The sequence below is a fragment of the Osmerus eperlanus genome, chromosome 2 (assembly GCF_963692335.1).
Source record: "Osmerus eperlanus chromosome 2, fOsmEpe2.1, whole genome shotgun sequence".
NCBI lineage: Eukaryota > Metazoa > Chordata > Actinopteri > Osmeriformes > Osmeridae > Osmerus > Osmerus eperlanus.
In genome coordinates this window covers 2,351,243-2,368,918 of record NC_085019.1, presented here as the reverse complement: position 1 = coordinate 2,368,918, position 17,676 = coordinate 2,351,243, and the positions used below count along the sequence as shown (strand labels likewise).

The following is a 17,676-nucleotide window of genomic DNA, read 5'->3' as shown; positions in this document are numbered from 1 at the left end:
AACGCACACTAATTCATCCATAATGCATTCTTAATTTCGACTAGACCGAGAAATCTTCTAAATTGAATGCATAGAATACGTTTATTTTAGCAAATATCTGTAAATGGTGATATTATCTTTGGCCACACGGTGGCATGGTGTGCCTCAGAATAAACCAATGGAAAACATGTCTCCTCTACGGTTGGGGTCGCTGTTTCAATGTTGTTCGCTCTTGCTGATTTGTTGATGCAGGTTGCATTGAGCAGAAAGAACGATGGCGGAATCAGATGAGCCTAAATCAACATGTACTTTTCTTTTCAAAAAGTCGACAAAGAAATTCTCTGCACGAAAAAGAAAAGCCAGTGACAGCGAAAAAGGTACACAGATATTTGAAGAAAACCGCACTGCTGATTTTTGGTTCATAAAATGATATAATAGTTCGCCTGTTAGCTTGCGAGCTAATGTAATGACTTGCTATGAAAGATATGTGTGTTAGCCTAAACAGCGAGCCACATTTAGTCTGGTATAAAATACAGTACGAAAAAGTACGAATTATATACATATGTTAGGAAATCACTGTAGCATCCAGGTGTTTTAACCATTTGTTATTTTTCTAGTATCTAGCTAGACACTGCGGCGTTACTGCTAGCTTACGTTTGCCCCAAGTCTGTTATTAAATGCAGCTCGTCAAGTACGGTGATCCTACTTGCAGTGCATGAGCGCCCAATGCACACGTTGAGCCCATTTGAGACGGCTTACCATTAGTTGTTACTATCGTGTATTCCGTTTTCTTGTGTTCTGCCTAGATAATAGCGATGAAGATAAAAATGCTGTGGTCAGGAAAGAGAAGAAGACTACCGGAGTCAACCCCATGATTCAGAGGGTAAAGTGTACTCTTGACTAGCCTACGAACAGCCTTTTCTCTGCTCATATCTACTGTCCGGTTCTCGCCATTTGAATCATAAAATATAGCTCATTATGTGTTTTGCATCCCAGACTAAGAAAGTAGAGAAAGAGGCGGTGTCATCCAGCGAAAGTGATGAAGAAAAACAAGAGAAGAAAGTTACAGTTGCCTACAAGTCCACACGGTCGGCAGTGAGTCCCCATTTCTAAGATCTCCAAACATCATTCTATGGTTTCTCTACTAAAGCCTGTAGTTTATCTTTACCTTGAATCGTAACTGTCACGTTTTGAGCTCTGTTGTTGAGCTCTATCCTTTCTTCCCTCATCATGCCACGTGTCATCTTAAATGTGTAGAAACCAGAAGGACCAGAGGACATGGGTGCGACTGCAGTGTATGAACTGGACACCGAGAAGGATAAGGATGCTCAGTCTATCTTTGAAAGGAGCCAAAAGATTCAGGAGGTAACGGTTGCTTTATTTAGCTTGATAGCTAATTGGACAATATCAGTTTATCATTTGGTGTTGGGTGTCCTGTCAAAAGTAGAGGCAAAAACATGATTTCTCATGACGTATTCTGTCACTAGGAGCTGACAGGTAAAGAAGATGATAAAATATACCGCGGTATAAACAACTACCACAAATACATCAAGCCTAAAGACTCCACCATGGGCAATGCGTCCTCTGGCATGGTCAGGTGAGTGAACACGTATGCATTGAGGAACACAGACATAGAACAGCTTTGAATGTTAGCTCATTGTGCATTATTTCCTCTCTCCCCCCCCCCTTCTACCATGATAGGAAAGGTCCAATTAGGGCCCCTGAACACTTGAGGGCCACAGTAAGGTGGGACTACCAGCCAGACATCTGCAAAGACTACAAAGAGACAGGCTTCTGTGGCTTTGGAGGTGAGCACCATGTTGTTGAAGTTCCTTTGCCAAATTAGCATTTATCCTCGGCTATCAGAACTATACATATACTCATCAGACTGCAGTCTCACTTTATAGCAACTAAGGCAGCTTTGGCAAACTAAGCCCCCTTCTGTTTGGGGTCAGATGGCTGAGCGATTAGGGAGTCGGGCTATTAATCAGAAGGTTGTTGGTTCGATTCAGGCCGTGACAAATGACGTGTCCTTGGGCAAGGCACTTCACCCTACTTGCCTCGGGGAGAATGTCCCTGCACTTACTGTAAGTCGCTCTGGATAAGAGCGTCTGCTAAATGCTTACATGTACTAAATGTACTAAATATTCCTCCCATCAGACAGCTGCAAGTTCCTGCATGACCGATCCGACTACAAACACGGCTGGCAGATTGAGAGGGAGCTGGATGAGGGGCGCTACGGGGCCAACGGTGAGTTCACCCCCGCAGAGGTGTACAGAAGCCCAGGGGCCATGCTCTGGCATGCTGCTCTGATCTCAGGGATTCTCCTGCTAAGCACTGTGTTGTCGTGTGTAGATGAGGAGAACTATGAGGTGAGCAGTGACGATGAGGACATGCCCTTCAAGTGCTTCATCTGCCGGGAGTCCTTTAAGAATCCCGTCATCACAAAGTAAGACATAGGCACTGATACCTCAAAGTCTTTGTTGATGGTGTGTAGATGAGAAGCAGTTTCTGAAGCAGTGATGAATGACCTCTGTATCTTAGGTGCAAGCATTACTTTTGTGAGACATGCGCTCTCCAACACTATCGGAAGTCCAAGCGGTGTTACGTATGCAACGTCCAGACTAATGGTGTCTTCAACCCAGCCAAAGGTAAATGACAGTTTGACAATTTGAACATTTAAACCTGATTAGAATATATTCAACTGTCTTACAGATTAAACTACATCGTTAACGGGTTAAGACACAAATGCTGCTGTTGGCGAATATATTTTGTCAGGTGAACACATTTTAAAACCCTGCTTCCCTCATGTGTTTCTCTCGCAGAGCTGATGTCCAAGATCCAGAAGCACCAAGCCATGATCGACCAGCCGCCCTCAGACGAGGACGATTAGCAGACTGATCCTCATCCACCCTTCCCCAGATCCTCATCCACCCTTCCCCAGATCCTCATCCAGCCTTCCCCAGATCCTCATCCACCCTTCCCCAGATCCTGTCATCCACCCTTCCCCAGATCCTGTCATCCCTTTTCCTAACGCACTGGTTGGTCCAAGGGGAAGAGTATCATATGAGTGTTTTTAGGAGAAAGGATGCAAGCAATTGCCAAGCTCTGTTGTCTTTTGTGAATATCAAACTTTTTGGGATTAAAAATGAATTTTTATAATTTCTGCTTCTTACACGTTAAGGTGAAGTGTTTAATATCAAGTAAAATGGTCAATAATCACACTCGACATTTTCTCCTTCTCAGCTCCACATACTCTTAATTCCACATGCACACAACCAATCAGAAACAAGCACCATGGTGATGTTCACTTTTAGAGACAAAAATGTGACAGTGGACCAATAAGAATTTGACCTCAGATGACACCGCATGTACGCAGGAACTAGTTAGCAATCGACTGAGAACAACAAATGTCACTTCCCCTATAGGTGAAGCGTGAGACAAGACGTGACGACGCGAGGATGAGGAGCTTGGCGACAACACAACGTGCTTCTCTTAGCTGTAGAGACACGCTAAAACACTGTTCATAAACTGTTGGTACTGAATCCAGGTCATCTACCATCAGATGGTAAGATTAATATGGGCTATTCCCCACCATAACAAACAGGCCTCCTGGCTGGGATAGATCAGTGATTAGCTCACACTGACTGAGAGGTAGAGTGTAGCCTCTATATATGCAGGCCGATAAAGCCAAGTCCTCCACTGGAGACAGTCCATTGAGGATGCTTCTTGGGGAGAACACAGCTTGATCTCCTATAGAGAAATTGTCTCTTGATGTAACACCTCCATTGGTAAAGAGTCAAGACATTCTCTAGTGTTCCGAGGGTGGGTCTAGAGGGCTTTGAGTTTAACCCTAGAAGTGTGTGACAGACAGCAGAGCTGTGCATGGTCTTTTTGCTCATGCACCTATTAGGGTATAGCTCGCAAGATACAGCAATGGGAGGCAAGATGGCCGCTGGCTTTTAAACTCAGTTTCCGTTGTTTAAAGTAAAAAAAAAAAAAAGTGTTCTTCCAGTCCAGTGTTCTCAGAAAATGTCCTCTTCCTCGTAACGTCCGTTTGTCCTCCATTGTCAGAAGTCCCAGTCCTCCACATCCAGGTAGCTGAGGCCTGACTCCAGGCTAGCCAGCCCTGAGGGAGAGTCCTGAGGCTGGCCGCTCTCAAAGCTTGTGATGGGTGACACGGGCCGGAACAGCTCCGGAAGAGCCTCTGATGACCGGCGCTTGATCTGCAGGGAACACCCCCCAAACCACTGTTACCTCCCAGGCTCTTCCAATACAGATGAATGAATTAAGGATACAAGGACATTAAGGAACAGCCCTTTATTTAGACTTGTTTTTTTATATCCTGGACTAGAGTTTGGAAAAGGGTCCTACTCACCTGTTTGAAAAAGGAATGACCTATAAGAGTGGTAGCAGAGGGCCTGTTGGGAGAAGAGGGACATCCACCATTACTGAAATGATCCACATGCTTCACCGTACCGAGCGGTGCGTTTGACGGCCCAGTACATTTACATTTAGTCATTTAGCAGACGCTCTTATCCAGAGCGACTTACAGTAAGTACAGGGACATTCCCCCGAGGCAAGTAGGGTGAAGTGCCTTGCCCAAGGACACAACTGTCATTTTTCACGGCCGGAAATCGAACCGGCAACCTTCTGATTAATAGCCCGATCCCCTAACCGCTCAGCCATCTGAGCCCCAGTAACAACCAATCGTCTCACGGGCTCACCTCTTTTCGGGGTCCCTCTGCAGACACAGTTCTACAAAGGCGTGGAAGTGTGGGGAGAAGGTGCGGCTGTAGGGGTGGTTCGCCGAGGAGGAGGAGGGCTCCCCGTTAGAGTGGCGGGCCCCTCCGGCCCCGGGGCCCTCACAGATGCCCGAGTCTGCCCCGGAGCGGGACGGCTTCATGGTCAGCTCCTCTGGAGGAATGGTGGTGGTGTCCAGCAGACACGGGACTGTTCCATTCAGCTTCTCCAACAGCATCTGGGGCCAGAGGGGGAGGAAAGGGGGAGAGGAGGGGAAGGAACAATGACTAGTGAGATGGGACAGTGAGCGAGACTGAACTCGAGAAGCGAGGAACGATAAGAGCGAGGGAAGGAGGGCGAGGTCAGTTCCGGTGCTCACCTGTGTGGCTGGCATGTCCTTAAAGGGAACATGTCCATTGGCCAGCTCGCAAGCTGTGATACCCAGGCTGTAGATGTCAGACCGGAAGTCATATCCCTGCAGATTCTGGTGAGAGACACAGAGAGAGAGAGAGAGACAGAGACAGAGACACAGAGAGAGAGAGAGAGAGAGAGAGAGAGAGAAAGAGAAAGAGAGACACAGAGACACAGAGAGAGAGAGAGAGAGAGACCGACAGATGGTTAGTCTGGAGGACGTTCCCGTACTTATGCCACGTCATTGGCCCCGAGACCCCGTGGTGAAATGTGTGTGGCGAGGCGAGCGTACCTGCTGCAGCACCTCTGGGCTGAGCCAGGGCAGCACTTTAACACTGTACTGGGGGAAGTCGTGGACCACCCGCGCACGCTGGCCGTGTCGGATCAGGCTGAAGATGCTCCGCAGACCAGACATGCACACCTGGCCGTCGGCAGAGATCAGCACGTGGCTGGCCTTCACGCTCCTGCCAACGCAGACATTTACATTTAGTCATTTATCAGACGCTCTTATCCAGACCGACTTACAGTGAGTACAGGGACATTCTCCCCGAGGCAAGTAGGGTGAAGTGCCTTGCCCAAGGACACAACGTCATTTGGCACGGCCGGGAATCGAACTGGCAACCTTCAGATTACTAGCCCGATTCCTTAACCGCTCAGCCACCTGACACACACACACGTGGGGTCAGTGAGAGCATGTCAACCCAGGGAGCAAGAAACAGACTGGTGCCGATGTGTTTTACCTGTGTACATAGCCCATGTGGTGGATGTACTCCAGGGCTCTGAGAATGCCCAGAAGAATGTAGGCGATGGCCAGCTCACTCATCCCATCTGCGAAATGGGTGCTGATCAGATCTCTGGCTGACCCTACAGACACAGGGAGACAGAGGCTGGACTTAAGAGACGTAGGCCCCTCCACCAACACCGGACTGATCCACGGGGAATACCTTCGTTAAGAAGCCTCAATTCCTCACCGTAGGCCATGAAGGGAGAGATGACCCACAGTTCATTGTCAGCGATAAAGATGCTCCTGTAGGGGAGGATGCTGGAGTGGTGGAACAGCTTGGACACATGGAGCTCTCCCTGCGACAGACAGAGAGAGAGAGAGAGAGAGAGAGAGAGAGAGAGAGAGAGAGAGAGAGAGAGAGAGAGAGAGAGAGAGAGAGAGAGAGAGAGAGAGAGAGAGAGAGACATAGTGATGGCCAACACAGAGGCCAGATGAGGACATTATGTAACGTGTGATATAAAGAGAGAGGAGAGGAAGTGTTTGTCCTATGATGTCATGGCTGGCTGTGGGCGTGGCTTGCGGGGGAGCCGTGACAAGAGGCGGACCTGCAAGTAGGCAACCATGTCATTGGTGCAGGACTCCAGGTCAATACGACGGATGGCCACGTGTTCCCCTGTGGGTCTGTATCTGGCCAGGTTCACAGTCATCAAATCCTCCAGGCCACGGCCTTGGATGACAAACACGCGCATTTTCGTTAGCGCACACACACGCACGCACAGTGTACAGACGCATTCACTGGGAACATTAAAACCCCGATTTCCCTGTCTGACACCAAGGGCCCGTCACGGCCTTGGAGTCACTGCCTCACCTATGACGGTGAGGAGCTCGTAGGCAGCGCTGTCTGGGAGGAAGCTAGCCATGGTTCCCCGTCTGCAGAGCGAGGTCAGGCTCTCCTGGCTGTCTTCATGGGCCTGGGGAGAGAAGGACGGAGGGCAACACAGATACGAGTCAACGCTGGAAGCAACAGGCTACGTTAGTGCTAGTGTGCTGTAGGCCATGTGTCAGTGACTCCGATAGGCTGGGTCAGCGTGATGCTGGTTGTAGCTAGGCGGCCTGAGAGGCCTGGCTAGACGGCAGCATTCGACTCATGCAGAGGAAGAGCTGTTCCTTTTGATTGGTTAACAGAACTGGGGGGGGGGGGGGGGGGGGGAGCGCGTCACTGCACTGGTTTCACAACAGGGGGTGCATGAGTGTATTCTAAGGTTCTGTAACTAAAAGTTCAATCAAGTCATCGACCGTGACTCCTGCCACTCAAACGATGGCAACTGACCAGACGTGGCAGCACGGCAGCTAATTCGTAGGGTGCAAAAATATCGTCGGGCAATGAGTAAGAATAGCGTTGCAATGTGGGCGCATCAGAAGCATTGGGAGCGTTTCCACGGTGACCGGTTTAGAGAGAGGTGGATGTTGACAGTAAGACAGAATCAGAAGGGGTTGCCATGCATTGCCAAAATAGAACACATGGAACTCCATCCAACTGTAGTCCACAAGCATCAACAGCAGCTGGTGACCTTAACAACCAGCCCCCACCCATCCACCTTCATGTCTTTCCACGTAGAGAACACACACTGTTACACGGGCCACAAACAAAGACACTGTTCACGGATCACGTTCACCTCATACAGCACATGGAACAGTATCAGTCACATTTAGTGAGGAGGGCTTTTAGTGGGGGACCAAAGACATGGTAAAATCACAACTCCCAACAACAGATGTACATCAACAAGACCACCGTGAGGATTAGTGAGGACCCATTTAGGCATTTAAACTAGAAGACAAAATAGTCCCTGTAACCTGGGGCCACAGGGACATCAACCCATATAGTAGGTGAAAGCACAATGTTAATAGACAGGGATCACTTGATATCAAAGTAGTAAGCAAACACTAATCGCCCATGTTCTGAGGCAACCATGCACATGGGAGGGGGGGGGGGGGGGACAGCTACATCATTGGAATTGGCATTTATTACTTTCACCAAACTCTTCGTAGCTAATATGATTGAATTGACCCCCTTGTCTCCTTATACTAACCATAAGCCTATGACTATGTCGTTTAATTACTGTAAGCTTCACCTATTCTCCACCTCCCCCAATAGAAAACATGGTGGGTGAAGTGGGATGGGCCTCATAGCACAAAGCGCACACACAGCAACACGGTGAATCACATGACCATGCATAGTACCAGGCTCAGGGCTTGTGAATTCATTCGCATACACACTCACACAATGTAACATGAACAAAGGCTTATGGTGGGCAAAAAAGAATCATTTGCAGTGGACAGGATAGCTGCACTTACGTTCCTGTGAGAGCTTCTCTGAGATTGCTCTGGGGTAAAGAAACCACATCAATGACAAATAAACAAACATACACACAAAATAGGTCTGTGTTTAAGACAGCATCGAAATCGTTAGGTTCACAGTGTGCTTGGAGGAGCATATCGCATATGTGTCAACATGGCTGGTCAGACTCATTCTGCTGGATGTAGTCTATTACATAATATTAGTTTAAACCAGTACTCTTATTCATGACGAGTAAACAGAAGGCATCAGGTAGGCTGAACTGTTCCTTTAAATACAGAAAGGACTTATGGCCCTAGTTTTACCCTATGACAGCTACAGCGTGATCCATTTGATGTAAGATGTACAAATGGCATTCAGCCAGTGACATATTTCAGTAAATCTCCCTTTCTTCAATTCTTTCTTTGGAATGTGTGTGAATCATCCTCTCAGACATCCGTAAATCAATGAATTAGGAAGAATAAAAACATCTGATATACCTAATGTAATCCATTTGATACATGTCATCAAGCTAGAAAGACAATTTGTTACCTTAAGCTACTAGACAAAGCAATACAATGTAAGGGGTCCACCCACCTCATTAACAGAAAAAGGACACATGCAACAATTAGGCACAAAAAAGCTGATGGAAAAAGGAACATGAAGCATAGCTTGAAAACAAAATGAACCTCCCCCCATCCCATCCCAGCCCTCTAGACTGTTTGATTAATCTATATATATTCAACCCAATAACATTTTACTCTTCTGGGCTAGGCTAACTGTTCTCAATGTAAGCATTTGTAGTGTTTGTTTGTGCTGAAGCCACTATTGCATGTTTAAAAGGTAAACAGGAGAGATTTCTTTCCTAATGACATTTGGGACTTCCATCTGCTGCATTGTTTAAGTTACATCATCTTCATATTGTCACTTTACAGACAGAGAACAACAATCAATAACAACCAGGGTTCAGACACAAACCAAACTGTGATAACAGAGAAACTCGCTGACAAATCATTTTTAACATTCCCGTGAAAAATGTTGTTTCTAACCTCCCACAAACATTTAAATTAAATTAAATACAGCAAGCTGTGGCTATTTTGTATAATAGTTCTGTATTCTGTTACAATGGTATGTTTGTAGATCTATGAATTATTCAATTATTTTATTTAAAGATTGTTTGTAGGGGGTTGTTGCAAACAAAGATTGCACAATATTCTTGTTGGCAAAGCTGCAACAGAGACATGGCTGGCAGATCATATCTTGGCTAGGCAACTCTGTAGCTGATGAATAGCCTGATGTGTGCGCGGTTGCTTGGGAGAACCCGTTAATAATACACCTGGATCTCACCTCCAAATAACTCCAAATCCCGCAGACTCTCCACGCTCAATTTCTCTGAGACCCAACGCTGACACGGAGAAAACGAGGTGCAAAGCATGTGTAAAAGGAGAAAGAGAAGAGAGCGGATCAACTGCGTAGCCTAGACTAATCCTCATGGTGACAAATACTGTAAATCACTAGGCCCCACATGGTTATTTATTGAAAAGGTGACTGGAATGCTTTTGCTGCTCGTCAACTTTAACACAGGACTGTCATCACTAGCTAGGACTTACCAAAAAAGACATGGATCCGAATGATTGTGATGGCTATAACGTCAAAATACCCATTCAGAGATAACACCTGCAATGGAAAAATCTGAGACAACAGATGTAAATTAGTATGATAGTTGAAGTACCTATTACAATGAATAGGCATGATAACTCCAAAGATGTGAAACAGAAATGGACATAATCGGTTGTGCTGGCTCAATTAGCTACTGTAGCTAGCGAAGGATTGCAAGCTAGCTAACTGGCTACCATTGCCGATGGGAGGATTGGCTAACAAGACATATACATATCTAGTTAATGCATATAGCAAGTACAATAACTTACACGTATTGGGTTTTGTTCAGCCGTGTCCAATTTGTTTTTCAAGCTCCCTGAATATCAACGTTACGTAGCGTAGCTACTGGGGGTGGGTACTAAGGAAGATGCGGTTCGGAACTGTGATAGGGTCTACTTGTTATGATTGACACTGAGGACACAGGGCGGAATACAACTATAGCATGACGGATTGTCGGGAGCATCCATGAGTCTTTAATGAATACACTAACAATTGTATAAATTATACACAATGTATAATTTTTTACAGCAAATCTCTGGTCCAATTCAATTCACTTGTTGTATCTGTCTTAATGGGAAGTACCTAGTGTACCGACGTGCGTTAACTATCAGAAATCGAAGAACAATTCTTGCTGTTGTGGGTCGCTTGAAAATTACGTTGTGCACAAATTCTGCGGACATTGATGACGCAGAATACTTTTTGTATCAAACTGCGTTAAAAGACGTTTCTTCGAAGCAACAGTAAGGTAAATGTAGTAATAGTGCTGCACCAATATGAGAGTTGATGGTATTTAGTGATGAAGTATCGATTGTTATGTTTGCAAATTACCTTGGCAAAGCACATTGGTTGCTAATCTTTCATCACACACCCACTTCAAGAGCTTGTCGTGCCGCTGCGGCCCATGGCACACAGCACAGCGAGCTAAGCTAGTTTAGCTAGCTAGTAAATAATAACATGCAACCAAAACGCTGCCTATTACCTATCATATAGTTCCTCTTTTGAAAATCAAATCTGTATGATTGAAGTCTTTGTTTGATCCCACTGTATAGAATACAAAATCCGTTGGTTGGTGGACTTAGTTTAGTGTATTATCTAGCTAGCCAACAATCTCTTTTCCAAATGGGGTTTTATTAATGTCCATGCTAGTCTTGGTGTGGTGGATAGGACATATACTCGTACAAGAAAGTTGTTAGGGAGAGGCAACACAGAAATTGGTTTGGTTTCTAATAGCCAAAACCTGGTATTGTTTGTATTAACTTGTTTTTCGCCGCCTTCTAGGATACAGCCTAAAACATGAATTGGAGCAAGGGTGGGCCGAGTGGTAAGCGTGGATTCGGGTTTGGAGGATTCTCACTTGGAGGAGGAGGAGGAGGGGGTGGTGGAGGAGGACCAGCAAAGAAGGAAGAGCCTCGTTTGCCCCAAAAGTCCCACACATCGTTTGGAGCGACTGCATCAGCAGCAGGCTATGGAAAGAACCAGCAGCTCCCAGCATTCTACAAAATAGGAACAAAAAGAGCAAACTTTGACGAAGAGAATGCGTGAGTATTGACCTTTTTCCACACTGCATTGGGTGGGGTCGATGAGCTTCAGTGTTCATTTACATTTACATCAACCTGAGTTAAGTATATCCAAATCTACATCAGGTATTTCGAAGATGATGAAGAGGAGTCCAGCAGTACAGACTTGCCCTACATCCCAGCTGAGAACTCACCCACACGCCAGCAGCTCCCGTCAGGGGGCGGTTCAGACAGTGAAGATGACCCCTTGGACGCCTTCATGGCGGAAGTTGAGGTGAGTGTTAAGATTGACAATTTACAGAAGGGGGTCATGTCCGAAGGCTGTCACTGAGTATTTGCTTGCCATTGTTTTAATGTGTCTTCGATTTTTCTTGTTTCCGTCCCATTGAACCCTTGGTTCTCTAGGACCAAGCGGCTAAGGACATGAGGAAACTGGAAGAGAAGGAGAAGGAGAAGGAGAAGAAAACTGCAAAGTAAGTTTTTTTTTGTTTTTTTTTATGGATACGCACGGTAATGTCCTCAAGGAAAAGTGTTTTAGACTGAACCCAGACTGAACCCAGGTGCAGTAGTACAAAGATGCAAAATGACATCTGGCCAGCTTCAAAAACAAACACGATTTGCTTTCAAACCCACCAGATAGGTAACACATCTAGCTTGGTTTGAATTGCCACTGTTGAGGGACAACTGGGTTGTGGGGGCATCATGGGTTAAATGAACGAGTTGCAGGGAAGTTTTTTTTCTCCGCTTGTCTTTTCAGGGGTATTCGTGATGACATTGAAGAGGAAGATGAACAAGTGAGTGACTCATCAAAAGTTCTTAATTTACTACATTTCTGATCAGAGAAGCCCTCTGACCATCCCCTTCTTGACCCATATCTGCTCAAATCCCACAACTCGACCCATTCTCGCTCTTTTTCTTAACATAGGTGATTGCAGGTATTTTCCCTCATGGAGGAAAGTCTCCTCGATATTGTATTTGCTTTATTTCTGAAAACAGAAAAGCACGTGTTATTCTATGTAATAACACACGCAATGTCCTACTTCATCCCGTGAAAGAATGCCTCTGTCAGGGGTTAAAAAGAATAACAGCATCGATACAAATAAGGATAACATCCATATTTTGTCCATACCATGGGTTAGGCCAACCTTTTGTAGATGTGAACAACTCCCATGTTTTGTGAGTGTTACAAGTGCCTCCGTAGGTGAAATTCTGCAGGCTAGCTGACCGTGTGGGTCACATTATGGTGTGCTCTCTGCAGGAAGCCTACTTCAGGTACATGGCGGAGAACCCCACAGCTGGGCTGACCCTGGAGGACGAGGACGAGAACGTGGATTATGATAGCGATGGGAACCCCATTGCACCTACTACCAAAAAGATCATCATGCCCTTGCCCCCCATTGACCACTCAGAGGTACTATATGGATGGGCTGGACACTGGAAGACTACATCTTTAAGATTCAGCTGGTTCTGGCATGTTGCCGAGTAGCACTTAGGAAAAGGACTCGTCTTATTGCTTTTGTGTCACCCCTATACAGATCGATTATCCTCCCTTTGAGAAGAACTTCTACAACGAGCATGAGGAACTTCACAGCCTAACACCTACCCAGGTCATAGAGTTGAGGCACAAACTAAATTTGCGGGTAAGTCCCAGAATTCCAACACGCGTACACCCACACAACTCGTATTTAAAATGCTAACCGTAATTCATGACTGTGTGCTGTGTCCAACAATCCTGTTGTTTTGGATTCCTTTCTGTCTCGATCTTATATATATCTTTTGTCCTGATTGACCTCTTGTGTTGTTGCCAGGTGTCAGGTGCTGCCCCTCCTAAACCCTCCACCAGCTTTGCCCATTTTGGCTTTGACGAGCAACTAATGCACCAGATCCGCAAGTCTGAGTACACACAACCAACCCCTATCCAGTGCCAGGTCAGTCCCTAAGCTGCTTACTCTGTGTACACGCACATGTCACATGTTCTGACGCACATGCTTTGATGCTATATCGGATGTGTTTTCTAACCTTTTGTTGTTCAGGGAGTGCCAATAGCCCTGGGTGGTCGTGACATGATCGGTATCGCCAAGACCGGCAGCGGGAAAACGGCAGCGTTTATCTGGCCCATGCTAGTCCACATCATGGACCAGAAAGAGCTGGACACCGGAGAAGGGCCCATCGCAATCATAGTGTGCCCCACCAGGGAACTCTGTCAGCAGGTGAGAGTGGGGGTGGGGGGGTTGGGGTTGCGGGGGAAGAAGGGATTTAGTCACTAGTGATGGCACATTCACCAGTCCCTAATGACATATTTGTGGTCCCCAGATCCATGCAGAGTGCAAGCGCTTCGGTAAAGCCTACTCTCTGCGCTCTGTGGCGGTCTATGGAGGAGGCAGCATGTGGGAACAAGCCAAAGCGCTGCAGGAGGGGGCGGAGATTGTGGTGTGCACCCCGGTGAGTGCTCCACCTGTCGGGGGGTTTGTCGTGATGGAATCTGTCCTCGCGGCCTCTGAATAAGCTCACTGTTTATACTCACGTGGCCTGTTTGCATCACAGGGCCGTCTGATTGACCATGTGAAGAAGAAGGCCACGTCTCTGCAGAGAGTCACATACCTGGTGTTTGACGAGGCGGATCGCATGTTTGACATGGGCTTCGGTTGGTTCCGCTTGTCTGCCTGTTTCTCATATACAGTGTGCACAACGAGGAACATTTACATTTAGTCATTTAGCAGACGCTCTTATCCAGAGCGATTTACAGTAAGTACAGGGACATTCCCCCCGAGGCAAGTAGGGTGAAGTGCCTTGCCCAAGGACACAATGTCATTTGTGCACGGCCAGGAATCGAACCAACAACCATCTGATTAATAGCCCGACTCCCTAACCGCTCAGCCATCTGACTCCCTACAGTCAGACGTGTCTTAACACCTTTAACCGCTCTGTGTCTACAGAATACCAAGTGAGGTCCGTCGCCAGTCATGTCCGCCCTGACAGACAGAGTGAGTGTTCGTCAGCCTTCTTGATGATTAAGAGATGATGAGTTTGTTTGTTCTGGACTACTTGTTCCTAACTTAACCACCACCACGCATGTCCTCACAGCCCTTCTGTTCAGCGCTACCTTCCGTAAAAAGATCGAGAGGCTAGCCCGAGACATCCTGGTGGACCCCATCCGGGTGGTGCAGGGAGACATCGGAGAGGTAACAGACTTCTCCTACAACTTTCATCTGATCGCATGCACATTCAATTGTGATACCTGTGATCTGGATCAAACCCCATAATAATACCCCTGTCTCACTCTCTTCACCTTCCTCTTCCTCCACCACCTCCAGGCCAACGAGGATGTGACCCAGCTGGTGGAAGTGCTGCCCAGCGGGGTGGAGAAGTGGGGCTGGCTCACCCGCCGCCTGGTGGAGTTCACCTCCTCCGGCTCAGTGCTCATCTTTGTCACCAAGAAGGCCAACTGTGACGAGCTGGCCACCAACCTGACCCAGGAGGGCCACAGCCTGGGGCTGCTGCACGGAGACATGGACCAGAGCGAGAGGAACAAGGTGATCGCCGACTTCAAGAAGAAGAACCTGCCCGTGCTGGTGGCCACTGACGTTGCAGGTGAGAGGAGGAGCGAATCATATTTAAGATTTTTCATCTGCTTAAATGACTTCACCAGTGATAATGTTTTTTTTTTAATGACTTCTTGACTCCTTGCTCTTGTTTCTGTCTCCAGCTCGTGGTCTGGACATCCCTTCAATCCGCACCGTCGTGAATTACGATGTGGCCCGAGACATCGACACACACACTCACAGGATTGGCCGAACAGGTCGTGCGGGTGAAAAGGGTGTGGCCCACACCCTCCTGACCAATAAAGACACGTCTTTTGCTGGTGACCTTGTGCGGAACCTGGAGGGAGCCAATCAATGTGTATCCAAAGAGCTCATGGACTTAGCAATGCAGGTAAACAGTAATGATAATGTTTTAGAATGAGTGTCATGAGTTGATGATTCAGTGTATTTACTGAACCTGTTTGTTTTATGATACTCAGAATCCCTGGTTCAGGAAATCCCGCTTCAAGGGTGGTAAAGGAAAGAAGGTGAACATAGGAGGTGGTGGTCTTGGTTACAGGGAGAGGCCAGGCCTTGGAGCTGAAAGTTCTGTGAGTTTTGCATCATTCAAACTCAAGTCTGTGTGCTCCTGCATAACTTTGCCTTTTTAGGTCAAATTCTCCAGGCACTTTCGTGTTTAGACAGATAGTACAAAATATGTTCTCATTGTAGACTCTTTTGTTGTTGTATCAGGATCGTAGTGGAGGGTCTTCTTCAAGTAGCTATGAAGGTTACAGTAAACCCACTACTGGGGCCATGGGAGACAGAATGTCAGCCATGAAGCAAGCCTTCCAGGTACCCCTCTCTCTCTCTCTCTCCACTCATCAGATGTTGTAACATCCGCAGTTTCCGTCCTTCACATTTCAAACAATGTGTCCTGTTCATACCCCCCTAGTCTTTTCATTGCTCTATATATAACTTGCCAATGTGTTACCTTTCCTCCAGTCACAGTACAAGAACCACTTTGTAGCAGCGTCAGGCGTTCCGCCTAAGCTCACCACCAAGTCTAGCAGCTCCTCAGGCTGGACCAGTGCCGGCAGTCTCAGCTCCGTGCCCACAGAGGCTGCCGAGGCCCCAGACAGGTTCAGGGCCTCCATGGCCCCTCCTCCAGCCCTCAGTATGGGCACCAAGATGGCCGGATTCACCAGTGCTGGTTCCCTCAGCTCTGTGCCAGAGAGCCACAATAGCGCACCTCAGAGCTACCCTGCCCCGCCCTCCCCGAGGGACGGGCCCCGCGACAGGTATGGGGAAGACAGGGGTCGCCACGGAGAGGGGCACCACCGGTACAGCGACAGGAGCGAGCGCCACGTAGGCGGAGAACGGGACCGTCACGGGGACCGGCACGCCGAACGCGACCGATACGGGGACGCGGAGCGCCACGGCAGCAGTGGTCGCCACGGTGACAGTCGTAATGGAGATGGAAACAGGAGAGAGAGAGATGATTGGAGAAGTGACAGGGAGGGGGGAGACCGGGAGGGGGGAGACAGGGAGGGGGGAGACAGGGGAGGTGAGGGGAGAGGGAACAGGGAGGAAGACAGCTTTGCCGTCCCAGATCCGCCCAAACGTAAAAAAAGCAGGTGGGACAACTAAAACCCACCCAGTAAGAAAGCATCTGGAACCAGCCAACTGTTCTTGAGCATGCCTAGTGTGTAGACAAACAGCTGGTCATATCAGAAGAGTCGGAAACAAGCACAGAGGTTCAGGGGGAGTTTTACTTTAACCCGTTATATGGATCGAGTATGAAGGGAAATGTGGACACTTTCTATTGGTTGGGTACTCTGTCAAACTTCCCACAACAGTCCTCTTATCTTGAACTGAACTTTTTGATTTGGGAGTCCCACCTGGTATCAGCCATACGTCTGGATTTGTGAAGCTGGCCTCAGATTGAGCCAGTTGAAGCAAGAAGTGGAGCAGTGTCTCCATTTTTATCCCAGTAAACGCTCAAGGCTGAAGTGTGTGTTGTTGTCTTGTTTATGTCCTACTGCTCACTGAACAGCCAGTTGCTGCTCAGGTCAACTCCACAACCATTTTATTTTATATATGTATATGTATACCCTTACAACATGTGTTGGTAAAGGTAATATCAGCCCACGTTGCTAATTTGTTCAACTTTTTGTTTTCAAGATGTGAACTACTGCAAATTACATTTGTCAACGTGTTTAACATCTTGTGCTCAAGTTTAGCGGAGTGCCTTTCAGTGGCACTTAGGTGTTTTATATGCTTATGGCCTTGGTGTCAACAAAACGTATTTGTTAACGTGTGTGAGGAAAGTTCTTGCGGAAGTTATTATAAAAAATAGCTTGAGCAGGACTCAGTCTGTCATCCATTTTTTTCATCCCGGAGATCCCAATCCGTTGCGTAGACTTCATAACCTACTTCAAATGACTTACAGTGATCTGTAACACTTTTCATCTGTATTCTGTGTTTCACGTGTATGTTGTTGTCATCTCACTTCCTCGTAATAAACGTTTTCAGACTTGGCATTTGGATGGCTTTGTGAGGTAGATGGTACACTAGTATGAGCAGGGGGTGCATTTCATGGCAAGAAGGAATACAACAAGCCTGTCATGAAATGCACCCCCCTCTATTGTCTGTTCTGTATATCCCAGCATCAAATGATTCTTACTGTACACCGAGGGCACTAGTATGAGTAACCACAGTAAGTTTCAGGCAAGTGACACTTTCCTAGTCAGTTAGCAGGGGGTTCATTTCATGGCAAGAAGGAAT

The 17,676-nt window shown here is 47.1% G+C and overlaps 3 protein-coding genes across 6 annotated transcripts; 2 read left to right on the top strand and 1 right to left on the bottom strand.

Moving 5' to 3' along the window:
• Positions 1-212: 212 nt before the first annotated feature.
• rnf113a (ring finger protein 113A) lies at positions 213-3,108 on the top strand. Of its 3 annotated transcripts, none has more exons than XR_009932891.1 (11): positions 213-356; positions 786-862; positions 976-1,074; positions 1,237-1,344; positions 1,467-1,576; positions 1,681-1,787; positions 2,140-2,229; positions 2,335-2,428; positions 2,524-2,630; positions 2,805-2,934; positions 2,981-3,108. XR_009932891.1 is itself a non-coding variant. In XM_062486542.1 (11 exons), the coding sequence occupies exons 1-10, from the start codon at positions 254-256 to the stop codon at positions 2,870-2,872; spliced, it is 963 nt and encodes a 320-aa protein (XP_062342526.1). In that variant the 5' UTR covers positions 213-253; the 3' UTR covers positions 2,873-2,883; positions 2,929-3,085. The 3 variants fall into 3 exon arrangements, 2 of the variants coding, with proteins under 2 accessions (XP_062342526.1, XP_062342516.1); XM_062486542.1 differs by having other exon boundaries at positions 2,805-2,883; positions 2,929-3,085; XM_062486532.1 differs by having other exon boundaries at positions 2,805-3,085.
• Positions 3,109-3,152: 44 nt separating this feature from the next.
• On the bottom strand, positions 3,153-10,259 carry strada (STE20 related adaptor alpha). 2 transcript variants are annotated; one of them, XM_062486407.1, is made up of 13 exons: positions 10,121-10,259; positions 9,803-9,884; positions 9,540-9,597; positions 8,213-8,241; positions 6,726-6,828; positions 6,463-6,584; positions 6,105-6,213; positions 5,874-5,997; positions 5,426-5,597; positions 5,102-5,206; positions 4,707-4,960; positions 4,358-4,400; positions 3,153-4,205 (listed from the first exon to the last, which is right to left on the bottom strand). In XM_062486407.1, exons 2-13 carry the CDS (start codon positions 9,812-9,814, stop codon positions 4,050-4,052), a joined length of 1,287 nt encoding a protein of 428 aa, XP_062342391.1. In that variant the 5' UTR covers positions 9,815-9,884; positions 10,121-10,259; the 3' UTR covers positions 3,153-4,049. The 2 variants fall into 2 exon arrangements, with proteins under 2 accessions (XP_062342391.1, XP_062342392.1); XM_062486408.1 differs by lacking the exons at positions 8,213-8,241; positions 10,121-10,259 and having other exon boundaries at positions 3,155-4,205.
• A 258-nt stretch (positions 10,260-10,517) lies between these two features.
• ddx42 (DEAD (Asp-Glu-Ala-Asp) box helicase 42) lies at positions 10,518-17,430 on the top strand. Its single transcript, XM_062486159.1, has 18 exons — positions 10,518-10,596; positions 11,130-11,389; positions 11,495-11,642; positions 11,774-11,841; positions 12,126-12,162; positions 12,627-12,779; positions 12,904-13,008; positions 13,177-13,296; positions 13,402-13,578; positions 13,682-13,810; positions 13,913-14,012; positions 14,305-14,352; positions 14,453-14,550; positions 14,683-14,959; positions 15,075-15,301; positions 15,390-15,500; positions 15,643-15,744; positions 15,895-17,430. The coding sequence occupies exons 2-18, from the start codon at positions 11,145-11,147 to the stop codon at positions 16,537-16,539; spliced, it is 2,790 nt and encodes a 929-aa protein (XP_062342143.1). The 5' UTR covers positions 10,518-10,596; positions 11,130-11,144; the 3' UTR covers positions 16,540-17,430.
• Positions 17,431-17,676: the final 246 nt, after the last annotated feature.